Source organism: Salvelinus fontinalis, chromosome 20 (assembly GCF_029448725.1).
Source record: "Salvelinus fontinalis isolate EN_2023a chromosome 20, ASM2944872v1, whole genome shotgun sequence".
NCBI lineage: Eukaryota > Metazoa > Chordata > Actinopteri > Salmoniformes > Salmonidae > Salvelinus > Salvelinus fontinalis.
Genome location: NC_074684.1, coordinates 28,650,233 through 28,662,478, shown reverse-complemented (window position 1 = coordinate 28,662,478; position 12,246 = coordinate 28,650,233). Strand labels below are relative to the sequence as shown.

The following is a 12,246-nucleotide window of genomic DNA, read 5'->3' as shown; positions in this document are numbered from 1 at the left end:
CAAACTTGCAGTTTTCCCCTATATTTATTATTTAGTAGTCACACACTCAACCTGTGATACACCTTACCTAGGCAGTACAAAACATGTTTCCTGACTGTAGATCTTGCTGCAAGGACCAGCAATCTATGACATTGAGAGAGTAAGAATAATGCAGGCAGGGCAATGTTCTCAGTATGATCAGAATAAACTTAACAATAGGTGTGTCTCAAATGGCACCCTATTCCCTAGAGAGTGTACTACTTTTGACCAAGGCCCAGAACACATAGATCTGCAAACCCAGAAGGATATGTTTGAAAGTAGAGCACTACATAGGAAATAGGGTGCCATTTGGGACGTAACCCATGTAACTAGCCTGAATGACAGTCTAAGATAGTGGAATATTGATCAAATAGGTCAGCGGTTGGCTTCCTTATGTAAAAGGTTGTCTGCACTCAAATCTGCGGCTTTGACCTCCATACAAAAATGTGTAATCTCTTCCAGCCTTTCCCCTATCAAGAAAGAGTGTTACAACGAATCAATAACGTCGAAGGAAAGAATCAACAGTGCTCTGCCATTGCAAAGTAAGTGTATAGCTCATACAGCATCAGATTGGCCGCAGGGTCTGCAATTGAAATTGTACTGTATTTACAAGATTCATTTTCCTTGTACAACACCATTTTATATAGAAATGTGTCGATTGTTGATCTGCAAACCCGAAACACTTCCCTGTTGTCGAGTACATTTGAGGATTAGCAGTGTTTGTGAATAAAACACCACATTTTATGCATTTATTGGTGAAACAATCGACTAAGCACAAGAAACACGACAACAGTCCTAACCTACAATCTCTGTATTACTTACAGTACAAAATCGTTCTCCTGCAATCCTGTTTTAAGCCACAAAATTATACAACATTATAAAAAGAGGAGCCCCAAAAGCATTCTGGGTGTGAGAGTACATACAGTATTATAAGGTATTACTCCACTTTGTACACACAATAAAGGGTTCCATGTAGGGTTGCAAAATTCTGCTAACTTTCTCAAAATTCCCAGGTTTTTCAGAAATCCTGGTTGGAAGATTCAGGATTTCCTGGTTATGCCCTCCTGTTTCTGGGAATCTACCAACCGGGATTTTGGGGAAAGTTAACGGAATTTTGCAAGCCTAGTTCTATGTTACATTATTATAAAGGGTTTGAAGTCAACAGTCTGGTAGGAAAAGATTTTCAGTTTTCTGAATTGTCACTAAAAAACTCAGTTTGATAACCTTGGTTTTCTGTACTTGTATACTATTTATTGTTTTATGGTTAGTAAACATAGCACTGTTAAACACTTTTATTTGTACACAATTACATATCACAGTGAAGCCATCTGATATAACTGTTTTATCTACATTAACTGAACTTTTTTTTTATTAGTGAGAGGCTGGTCAGTGAGCAATGGACTATTGAGTCTGTAATGTAAATGTTGGTAATATAATGCCGGTATCACTATCTTTTTTTGACCATTGTTGAAATCTAAAACTCTTCACTATCTGTTGTTTCCAAACTTCAACCCATCTCAGACATAATAGAAGTGATCTAAACAAAGAGAGCTCATCAAAACTCTGAAAGTCTTCTAATGAAAAAGAGGGCATTCTGTGACTGAGTGAACTGTGCTTCCCATGACGTGTGTGACCTCCAGCTAGGCTAGAATAACCTTCCTTCCATCATCTGCTATAGGAGCATCAGTATGGTTACAGAGCTGCATCACATGCTGTGATTAAAACACCATAAAGGACACCATTCATTTCAGCTGATACACATGGTCAAAGCCTCTGACACTTTAAGAAACTGCAGAGCAGACCTACACCAAGAAGTGTTGATCTAGGATCAGGTCTCCCCTTTTTCATTATGATCTAAAGGCAAAAATTATTCTATATCAGCACTCCTACTCTGAGACTGTGAATATGGGCACTTAAGTGCATCCTCATAGCCTCCTATCTGGAAAACAAATCAAACGGCACTGTCAAGTCAGCTGACACGGATAATAAGAAAAGGTTAAGGGGTAGAATTTATGACAAATGTAAGGTGGATATCCTGACTACACTCCTGAGTTGGTTATCGGGGTTGCATAGATGCGCTTTAGATGAGGTGAGCCACAACTAACCAGACAGGACTCTGTGTCTTATGGTTATGACTGGTGTGTATTTTTTGTTGGCTGCTTTATTGTATAGATGAAGTGTTTTTGGTTTGTTGTCGAGAAAATGGGATTGAGGTGGACCAACTTCCTTTAATTGCGTCGCATCTAGTTCCCGAAAATGGCCAGTGGCAAGTGACGTTATAAAGGTAGTAGGGTGCAAGGAAGAAACGCATCAAGAGAAAGAAATGCTATTACACTTTCTGCAAGAGATCTACCAGTATATTGTTAATGCAATTTTTGTTCATGGGATGATCACCGGATTTCACAAAATAGGTGTATGTTTTTTTCAAAATGAGCAGAATGAGTTTATCTTTGACAGCATTAGATTATTAAGTGGTCAATCAAATGTTTACAGTCAATTCAATCACATATCCACATCAGTCAATAATTCTAGTCATTTCTGCTGTGAGAATCTGAGGTCAGCAGGATACATAAAATGGAGAAAGGCCTATCTATCCTTTGTGTATATAGATCTAATAACAATGTGTGAATTGTAAGTGTGAGTCCTGGGCATAGATTACTGAGCTCTGCCGTCACCCTGAATTCATCAGAGTTGTTTTCTATTAAATAGCAGAGGCCTCTGGGCCAGAAGTGACTGGCTAGCTGTCAGCTTAGCTCTTATCCCGGGCCATATTGACTCCAGCTCCTAGGGTTAGCTTTAGTTTGATCACAGCAACAAAGCCCTTTGACCGCTACCTTCAAAACCATTTAAAGAGTTATTTACAAAATGTGTGTGTATATTTCAGTGGACTGGGGGAAGTGGGTTGGATTTTTCACTTCATGAGCTGGGCAACCTTTCTGTGTACTTTATAAGTGATTGGTCCTAGGTGTGAATTCTACACATTTATTGAACTTATTTTAAAATATTATTTACCTTGCCTTGCTTTGAAACTTTGCTAGTGGAAATAAGCCATTAGTACATAGAACATTTGATCAGTTGTTATCATGTTTATTCTCAGATCTTCAAAAATCCTCCTGGTTTATTATTAAAGCTGACATTATCAGTGTTTGAACACAGCCCTCAGTCTATTTTGGGTCTCTGCGATGGCTGTCTGGCTGTTTCTGATAGGCATCATCAGAGTCAGCACGTGGTCCTGCTTTTAAACCTACTTTTTCTGACAATAGACAAAGCACATCTTGAAGTTTTCAAGGCCTGATCATTGGTGCCAGCCTCAATTAAATGTCCTGTCTCATCAGTATATTGCTACCTAGAAGAGATGCAGTGAAAGTTGAGTTGCTCTGTTGCTGCATTTGTATTTCTGGTTGGTTGGTTGGTTGGTTGGTTGGTTGGTTGGTTGGTTGGATGAATGGGTAGGTGAGCTATGTGGTTTAGGTGTAGTTTTGGATGAATGGGTAGGTGTGCTATGTGGTTTAGGTGTGATTTTAAGCCAAACTTTAAAGCACCCACAGTCAGGCACTTAAATCACGAAAACAAAGAAGAGGTAGTTTGAAGGAAATTATTGTTCATATAGTAATTAATAATAATTTTGTGTTCAAATATTAATTGGAAATAGGAGATATGCAATGCTGAGGTTATTATTGACAGCTGAGCTGACATGATATAATCACATTGATGTTATATGTATTAGTCAATCAGAAATGCATTAACATGTAGTGAAGAGTGACACAGTAATATTGACAGTAAGGAAAATAATGCGATAAAAGACTTCTCTCATGGATTCAGTTTGAAGTATTTGTACCATTTAGTCCTCCTGATCTAAATTATTCATGTATCTGACTATGTTACTATATTTAGAGGGTCAGGAAGTGGGAATGTTATTGCATCCTGTGATATTTGATTCCCGTTGCTAATTAACTGGATGTTGTAACTGCTGTATCTCACATCATCATCATCATCATGAAAGAACATTAATTCCGTAAAAAGATCTCTTGTTGGCCTCAAAACAAACAACTACACCATCATATAGCCCCAAATTGTAATGTTTTAATAAAAAATGTAGATCTGCGTCTAAGGCTTTTCATTGCGAACCATGAGCTAGATGGGAACTAATTATAGACTGTATGAATTTACTTTGATATCTGCAACATAATTTAAAATATCCAGTAATGCATTTACTAGAAAAATATGTTAGATGTTTTAAACTTTTCTTGCTCTCAATTATTTAATGTGGCGTCATGGTTTTCCTTCCCATCTCCAAATTGCTCTCTAAGGCTTGAATAAATCATGTTTATGTTCCTTAAACTCATGCCCCACTTATGAGTCATCTCCAATGAAGGTCTCTAGTCGAGCTGTGTTGGAGGCCTCTACCGTTGAGCTGTCTTGAGCTGTGTTGGGGATTTTCAGTCACAAGACATCCCTTCTAAGACTCTTACAAAATAACACATTTTATCCAACTTCGAAAACAGATGTTCCAATTGAAGTTCTTTGCTACCTGGTTATGACAACAGCAAAATGCACTACGATTTAAGGTGGAGTTTATTCTCGGGCCAAATGTCTGTTAGTGTACCTAGCTTTTTCATGTTCTCTATTTATAGATAGTGTGGAAGCTAACATGACACTTTGGTTAAGGAAACTCAAACTGATATGAACAGAGCATTGTGATTGGTCCAGAATGGTGGTGGTGGTGTGCATTCCGCGCAACATATGTCCTTCCAAATATCATTCTCAGATCATTATGTCCATTTGTCGCAGACTGTCTGATTTTGCCTATGAATGTGTTTTTTTCATACATGCTTTGAGATAGTTACATAGTCTATTACTTACTATGATGAACATATCACTGGAGGGCATCTCATGTGAGATGAGCTGGGCTGCAAAGGAAGTTAATGAAAAGTTGGAGTGAGCATTCAAAATGTGCATTTAACTCAGTACTGTCTTTGATAAACAGTGCTGGAAGAGGTCTGGAAGGGTTCCGGAATGCCACTGGTGTGTCATGTGTTCTGTGGTCTATTGAAGAAAAACAAAGATCCAAAAGGAAGGTTCATTATCCAGTCAGTGTCCTCCCAGAGAAAGGACAGTAACATTACATTCCTTGTTCAGGTCTGGACTGGGAGGCCCAGCGCTGGGTCATATAGAGGTCTCCACGCAGGATCCGTTCCTGTGCAGCGAGTGGTTCAGGCAGCCCTCATTGCGGTGCACGATGAGCACAGGGAAGTAGAGCGCGTCCTGGTAGTCCGGCGGATTCTCCTCGCTAGTCAGCTGGCCCGACGGCGTCAGGCAGCGCGTACTCTCTGTGGGGCACGATGTCTCATTGAGGCTGCCGCTGCTCCGCCACAGGCAGCTGCGCCGCGATCCGTACAGCCGCGACAGCGAGAAGCGGCTGCCGCTGAAGGGGATGCGTGGGCTAGTCCCAGTGCAGATGCTCAGGGCGCTGCGTGAGAAGATGGACGAGCTGCTGATGGTGCGGTGGCAGCGCTCGCAGTTCTGCCGGTAGCTGCCGTAGCCGCCGCACACTGAGTAGGTGTTGGCATTGCCACCGCCACCTGACGAGAGCTGAGCCAGGTCCATGAGTACAGCCTCTGAATAGCTGGGCACCAGCTGCTGGTTGGAGCGGATGTGCCACTCCAACTCGGTGCTGTCGATGGTGTTGACCCGAGGGATGTGGTGGCAGTATGGTCGCTCCTCAGATGGCGTGACAGGGACATAGTCGAAGCCGAACAGCTTCTCCACGTGGTAGTGGACGTAGGCCGTGCGGTACTCGGTTAGCACGCGCAGCGGCCAGGAGAAGGTGAAGGCGGCGGCCGTCCAGAACACGTAGTTGGACACGTACCAGGGCAGGTGGTCCGGATCCGAGAAGGCAATCATGTACTCCTTAAAGTCTACATTCTTCAGGTGCATTCCCTCGCGGGCCTCCATGTAGTCGTCCAGGCCCTCATTCTCAGTGAAGAAGCGGGCCCGCTGAGTCAGGTAGGCGTTCTCCGACTCCACGTTGGCGAAGCTAAAGCACTTGGTGAACCTCAGCTTGGTGACAGGGAAGCAGTCTAGGCCCTGCAGCTGCTTGGATATGTCCTTCACACCGCAGTTGCTGTAGTCGAACTCCGCCTCGGCCACATGCGTGTTGACGCGCTCGTGGTACACCTGCGTGGTGGTGTATGCGTCTCCGTTACGGTAGCGTGTTACCTGTCGCGTCCGCCGCACATAGTGGTAGCTGATGGCCTTCCACCAGATGCAGGGCGTGGCCTGCTGCATGCGCCCAACACGCTCTCCCACACTCTCCACGTTCACCTTGTGCTGTAGCTGGTTGTGGGTGTGGCAGTGCCAGCACTCCACCAGGTAGACCACGTAGAGCATGACCATGAAGGCCACAGGGATGTAGATGTAACCGTTGGAGCAGGGGCTTTCGTGGTACATCATGGACTTGACCTTGTAGGCACTGTCGAAGGACAGGCGCGTCACCTTGGTCACGTGGCACCAGGTCATGGCCCCCACGCAGCCGTACATGAGCAGGGACAGGATCAGGCATTTCCAGTGGCTCTCCCTGCACAGGGATTTACTGAGCGACTGCTTCAGGGGCCGCTGCTGCACAGAGGGAAACAGAGAGAGAAAATACCAATCTGAGTCTGTGAACACATACCTGCAAGCATTGTGGACAAAATACATTTCAAATACCTGATGAGAATGAATCAATGGATTTTTTAATAGCTATCTTTGAAATAACTCTATAGAAACACCAAAAGCATCTGCTCTTTGCGACACATTAAATATTTAGAGAAATAGTCAGCATTCTAAATGCATTAACATATCTTATTCCTGAGCAGGGAGCCGCTTGATCATGTCTTTGCTTGTTAAGATCAAACGGCTCACACACTCCATCTGAACTCTCAACCTTTTCATGAGAATCTGCTTGTTTCCATTCCAGGCAATTGAGAAAACATTTAATGCGTTTGTCGCCATGCTGGCACTGCCACACCCACAACCAGCTACAGCACAAGGTGAACGTGGAGAGTGTGGGAGAGCGTGTTGGGCGCATGCAGCAGGCCACGCCCTGCATCTGGTGGAAGGCCATCAGCTACCAGTTTGTGCGGCGGACGCGACAGGTAACACGCTACCGTAACGGAGACGCATACACCACCACGCAGGTGTACCACGAGCGCGTCAACACGCATGTGGCCGAGGCGGAGTTCGACTACAGCAACTGCGGTGTGAAGGACATATCCAAGCAGCTGCAGGGCCTAGACTGCTTCCCTGTCACCAAGCTGAGGTTCACCAAGTGCTTTAGCTTTGCCAACGTGGAGTCGGAGAACGCCTACCTGACTCAGCGGGCCCGCTTCTTCACTGAGAATGAGGGCCTGGACGACTACATGGAGGCCCGCGAGGGAATGCACCTGAAGAATGTAGACTTTAAGGAGTACATGATTGCCTTCTCGGATCCGGACCACCTGCCCCGGTACATGTTCTAGACGGCTGGCGCCTTCACCTTCTCCTGGCCGCTGCGCGTGCTAACCGAGTACCGCATGGCCTACATCCACTACCACGTGGAGAAGCTACCAGCAACTTCAAGTGAGTGTGAAGCACTCCCAGTTTATGGCCCTATGTATGTGGATATAGGAGTCTTCTGATCAAATATACAGTAGCATAATAAAAGTGAAATTAGCTATATTAACTACAAAATAATGTTTTACTCATATAAATAGTATTTATTTAAACAGATATCTAACACTTTGGATTCCAAAATTGTGAACCGTTAAGAGAGCAAACCATCCAGAAGAAATCATGCAGCCATTTCATCCAGGCACAATGAAGCTGCTGGTATCTTTTCTACCCCAGGGCACCGCAAGCCCCAGTGCCTGCATCAGGAGCTGGTCACGCCTTATGGGAGTGCAGCCTGCCTACACACTTGGCAAGGGATCCAAAAGCCTCAGGATGGTTGGATTATAGCGCAGTTCATTCCTACATTTGCATATCAGTCATCACACAGGGGGCAGAGATTGATTGGCTTAATGGTACATAGTACAGGAGGCTCGCTGCCTGGACATCATGGGGTGATACTTTTGGCAGTGGATTAATTTGTTGGAACTAAACAGTAGCCTACAGAGGGTAGGCAGGACATTGCAATCAGCTATGAAGAGGAGGCATCATGCTTCAATGGTTATCTTTCGTTGCATAGGTTATTTATGCAACAAGGCACGAGGGGGTGTGGTTCTCATGCACGAAGCAACAGAGTGCCTGAATACAGACCTTAACCGTGGTATATATTATAACACAAACCCTAAGGTGCCTTATTGCTATTATAAACTGGTTACCAATGTAATTAGAACAGTAAAAATAAATATTTTGTCATACTTATGGTATACGATATACCACAGCTTTCAGTCAATCAGCATTCAGGGCTCGAACCACCCAGTGTATAATACAGGATAATACTGTATAGACAACCTTTTTGGGGATTTAAATACAGGTTTCGCCAAACTGTATTTGAGGTTTTTACAGAAGACCTTCTCTGATATGTCGTGAGCAGAAAAACACATGAGCAAGCCGTGCTCCTAACATGACAGCACTGAGTAAATAATAGATGTTCCTTCTCCATAATTATCCTCCCCCTACCTTGTCACATGACATGGTCCCCGTGCCCCCTGTCAACACAACGCCCCACAGGGCAGAGGGCTTAGCACTGAACTTCCCCTTCTGTTGATATGCTACTGCAATGGAATATTATTCACTCACTGGCAGTGGATAAACTCTAGCCAGCACCGTAATCAATCTAACATAACACACTTTCCAGCTCTTGTTGCATGGAGCTGTTGTGCACTCTTTTTGAATTGAGCATAAAGTAATATGAGTTTAAGCAGGATGACATGAGATCATGATTGATTGTAGAGGATCGGGGTGTCCTTTGGTACTCATCTAACATTTTACAGTTTTGAAGGGATACACATTGTATTTGCACAGTGGATATTGCACTACATTTTCTTTTAGACTTTTAATTTGAAGGAAATACTTTTATTTCTTCTACTATTTTTTTGTATTTGCCTGGTGTCCAACAGATAATGTTTCACATTGTGTTATACAGCATGCCTGCCCTTACCTATGGCAGTAGGATATGTTCAAGCTCTGAGCATCTCGGGGTGCCTGAGGAAAGATACCATCTGGTCTGATGATCTATTCTGATCTGATGTATATCATGCATAGCAAAAATCAATACATCGTATATTCATCATGACCATTTGCCTCAACAATGCAGAAACAGGCTATAGAGTGTTTGGGAAACCTTAGTGGAAAGCAGGATAGCAGGTACAGCCATTTCTCAGTCAATTCTAGATGTAACTTGATGAATATTTTTTATTAGGAAAGCATTGCAGTCATTGCATCTGACATTTTAAGCTTCATTTGATAAAAGCTGATTGAAAAAGCTAGGGAAAATGCACCAGGCAATTAATTATCAACAATGTGGAGGCAGCTGAATTAATACTATACAATGAAATAATGATATGAAAAATGATTGTCTTGCTGTGTGTGTGGATAATGCCTACTTCATGGATAATGTCTTTGTGGATAATGCCTACTTCATAATGACTTTTGTAGGAGCTGAAAACAGCCATAATGATGACACTCTCAGGTGGTCTGATTTTCACCAGAGGTGTGTTCAACAAATGGTGTTGATGAAGCACAAAGTGAGGGTGTTAAAGAAGTGTCCCACTTTCTACCCAATTACTTTAGGGTTCCTCTGGGTTCACACTGTCAGATTGACAGGCTTTCATTCACACTACCTGTGACATGGCGTTTCCACTTGTAAATGACCTATTTTTATAGGCTACATTACGTTATAAAACAACCATTTCGTGAAATTTCGAGAACGTTGCACATGCAAAGTTTGGTAACAGAATGGTGGCATCAACAGCACAAACCCTCATTCTGTTACCAAACTTTGCATCTGCACTGTTCTTCAAGTAAATTGTGTTTTTGTAAAATGTTCAGTGGAAATTGTTGAAGGTAGTCCTTGTGCATAGAGTTGTATTTATTGTTTAATTTCGCAATCATTGGTTTTTGTTTTACATACATTTGAAAGTGAAAAATCGGAGTCTCAGCATCACTATGTTACCGTGGAATTACCCCCAATTGAGTTTCTGTCAAGCTGACACTTCTCTCTTGTTAAGACTGGCTCTGTGGTATATAAAAATCCTTTAGTGTAATAGAAAGGCTAATGGAAGAGATGCCCAACTAAAACAAAAGTTTGACTCAACATTAGCACATATTGATACTTAAACCTACTACTTGATTGGAATTGTCAGCTCTTCAGTCTTATGTTTAATCCAGAAGTGTAACAGGAATTATGAATGTAAGCGAATGAATACATTAAAATGGTTAGTGACATCCTATCAACTGATAATAAACCCTATTAAATCCTCAAAATATAACCCGCCAGCAGCTAACAAAATGTATACAATCGTGTTCCCTGATCAGAATGACACTATAAAAACAACAAGGGTTCATTGTAGCAATTACAAATAATAATAGTTTGAAATGCATCCAGAATGTTACTATTGCTGTATAAATGCATATTTAAAGGCTTTAATAATCCCTTGCCTTGACAGGAGTATAGGCCTATAGCCTGTCATTACGATATCCCCTCAGACAGGGGGCTGTCAATCGTGTTGATACCCACCAGAAAGGGACCACATAACGGGGATGGAGACAAAAACCAGCGCAAACTCACGCACAGCTAACACAACATATTGAATGAATAATATGGTCAAAACTATAGGCTATTTATAATTTACATGATAAACGGTAAAAACCGTATTGGTGCAGCTGCAGCGCGTAATGCGTTTATTATAAATGGGTAATTGAGCCGCTATCTCTGAATCAGATTAGGGCTCAGGTTATGGGTGATTTAGCTGTGATATGAATATGAACTATTTTGCCAATTGCACGATTCGCCTAGCAGCTCCAGTGCAGCCGAGGGCGCAAAATTGAAGGTATACAAAGCGGTTCTCTTCTCTCACCTCGTCGCGGGGGCTCTCCTCTGTGTCCTCCTCTGGAACGGTAGTGGTGCTGCTCTCACTAGCCGTGGCAGCCGATGCTGGGGACATGTTGACAAAGGCAATAACACAGGGACATGGATCACCTTAGGAAAACTGAGGTTCAAATCACAGTGCAACGTAAACTCGCCAGCAAACCTATCGCGAGCTACATCATCCAACCCGATTTAGCCGGAAGGAACCTCTACATCATTGTTAACAATGATCCAGTTTCAAAGCAGCATCTTCTCCCCCACAGAATCTTTGATGTGAGGTGCCGTTGCATGGCTACGGGCAGCCTATATCCAAAGTGTAATGTCTTGAGTTCATATGTCCGCGGTAGAAAACAACGGGCTCCTTCCTTTGCGCGTTGATGCAGTTGCTTCCGAAAGGCTCTTGCGATAGAGTAGTGGGAAATGGTAAAGACATTAGTCAGTCCCCGTCAGGATAAAATGGTCATGGCAGCTGCATAAATTAGCCTCAGTAAATGAAAAAACAAGTGCACTACTGGGCTATATAGGACAAAGACAAATACTCTGTAGACTATTCTACACGATATGGCATAGGCAAAATGTAAATATAAGAGCCCGCCTGTGTGTGCTCGTGGTGATTGCAATCCTGTCCAGGTATCTGTGATGAGAATGCAGTAGACGGCGCATAGCAAGGTTCCCCTTCAGTGTCCATTGGTCTCTGCAGGGAAGGGATAAGTGAAATTGTCTGTATGGGTGGATTATTCCCCATTCCATGTCATTAGGAAAGTTTTTTACTGTTCCTGTTGAAAAGTGATATCCCAAGTAGGCCTGTAGATACAGTCAATTACACACAATAAACGGTACAAAAAAAGTTGAGCAAAATTTTGTTTTTTTACAGAACTGCAAACAAACTTCAAGGACTAGGGCATTCAAGGAGTTGGTTTGATGGGAAGTCGTGATGTCATTGCCCCCCCCCCCCCCCCCCCCCCCCTGCTTGAGGAACAACAGGAGCAAGCACCCCATTCCACTACTTGTGCTATGTCATGACTTACCTGGACCACCTATTGAGATGTGCATTTTGTTAAGTAAATCAGATGTTAAATGAGGTGAAAAGGAAACTGAAGTGCTATTTTAAGCAGACTGTTGTGCCAGAACAACCTAGTCATATTTCACAAACTGATTGATTGAGATTGATGGAT

The 12,246-nt window shown here is 42.9% G+C and overlaps 1 protein-coding gene across 1 annotated transcript; it reads right to left on the bottom strand.

Annotated features, from left to right (window-relative positions):
- Positions 1 to 1,247: 1,247 nt before the first annotated feature.
- Positions 1,248 to 11,911, bottom strand: LOC129817650 (transmembrane protein 151B-like). Its single transcript, XM_055873102.1, has 2 exons — positions 11,061 to 11,911; positions 1,248 to 6,636 (listed from the first exon to the last, which is right to left on the bottom strand). Exons 1-2 carry the CDS (start codon positions 11,145 to 11,147, stop codon positions 5,185 to 5,187), a joined length of 1,539 nt encoding a protein of 512 aa, XP_055729077.1. The 5' UTR covers positions 11,148 to 11,911; the 3' UTR covers positions 1,248 to 5,184.
- Between the last annotated feature and the right edge of the window lie 335 nt (positions 11,912 to 12,246).

What these genes read in the sequence shown, in the direction of transcription:
- LOC129817650 (XM_055873102.1), bottom strand. Translation starts at nt 11,147, where the DNA reads ATGTCCCCAGCATCGGCTGCCACGGCTAGTGAGAGCAGCACCACTACC. An exon ending in AGGAGAGCCCCCGCGACGAG is followed by an intron (nt 6,637 to 11,060) that starts GTGAGAGAAGAG and finishes CCCTCTGTGCAG; the next exon opens with CAGCGGCCCCTGAAGCAGTC.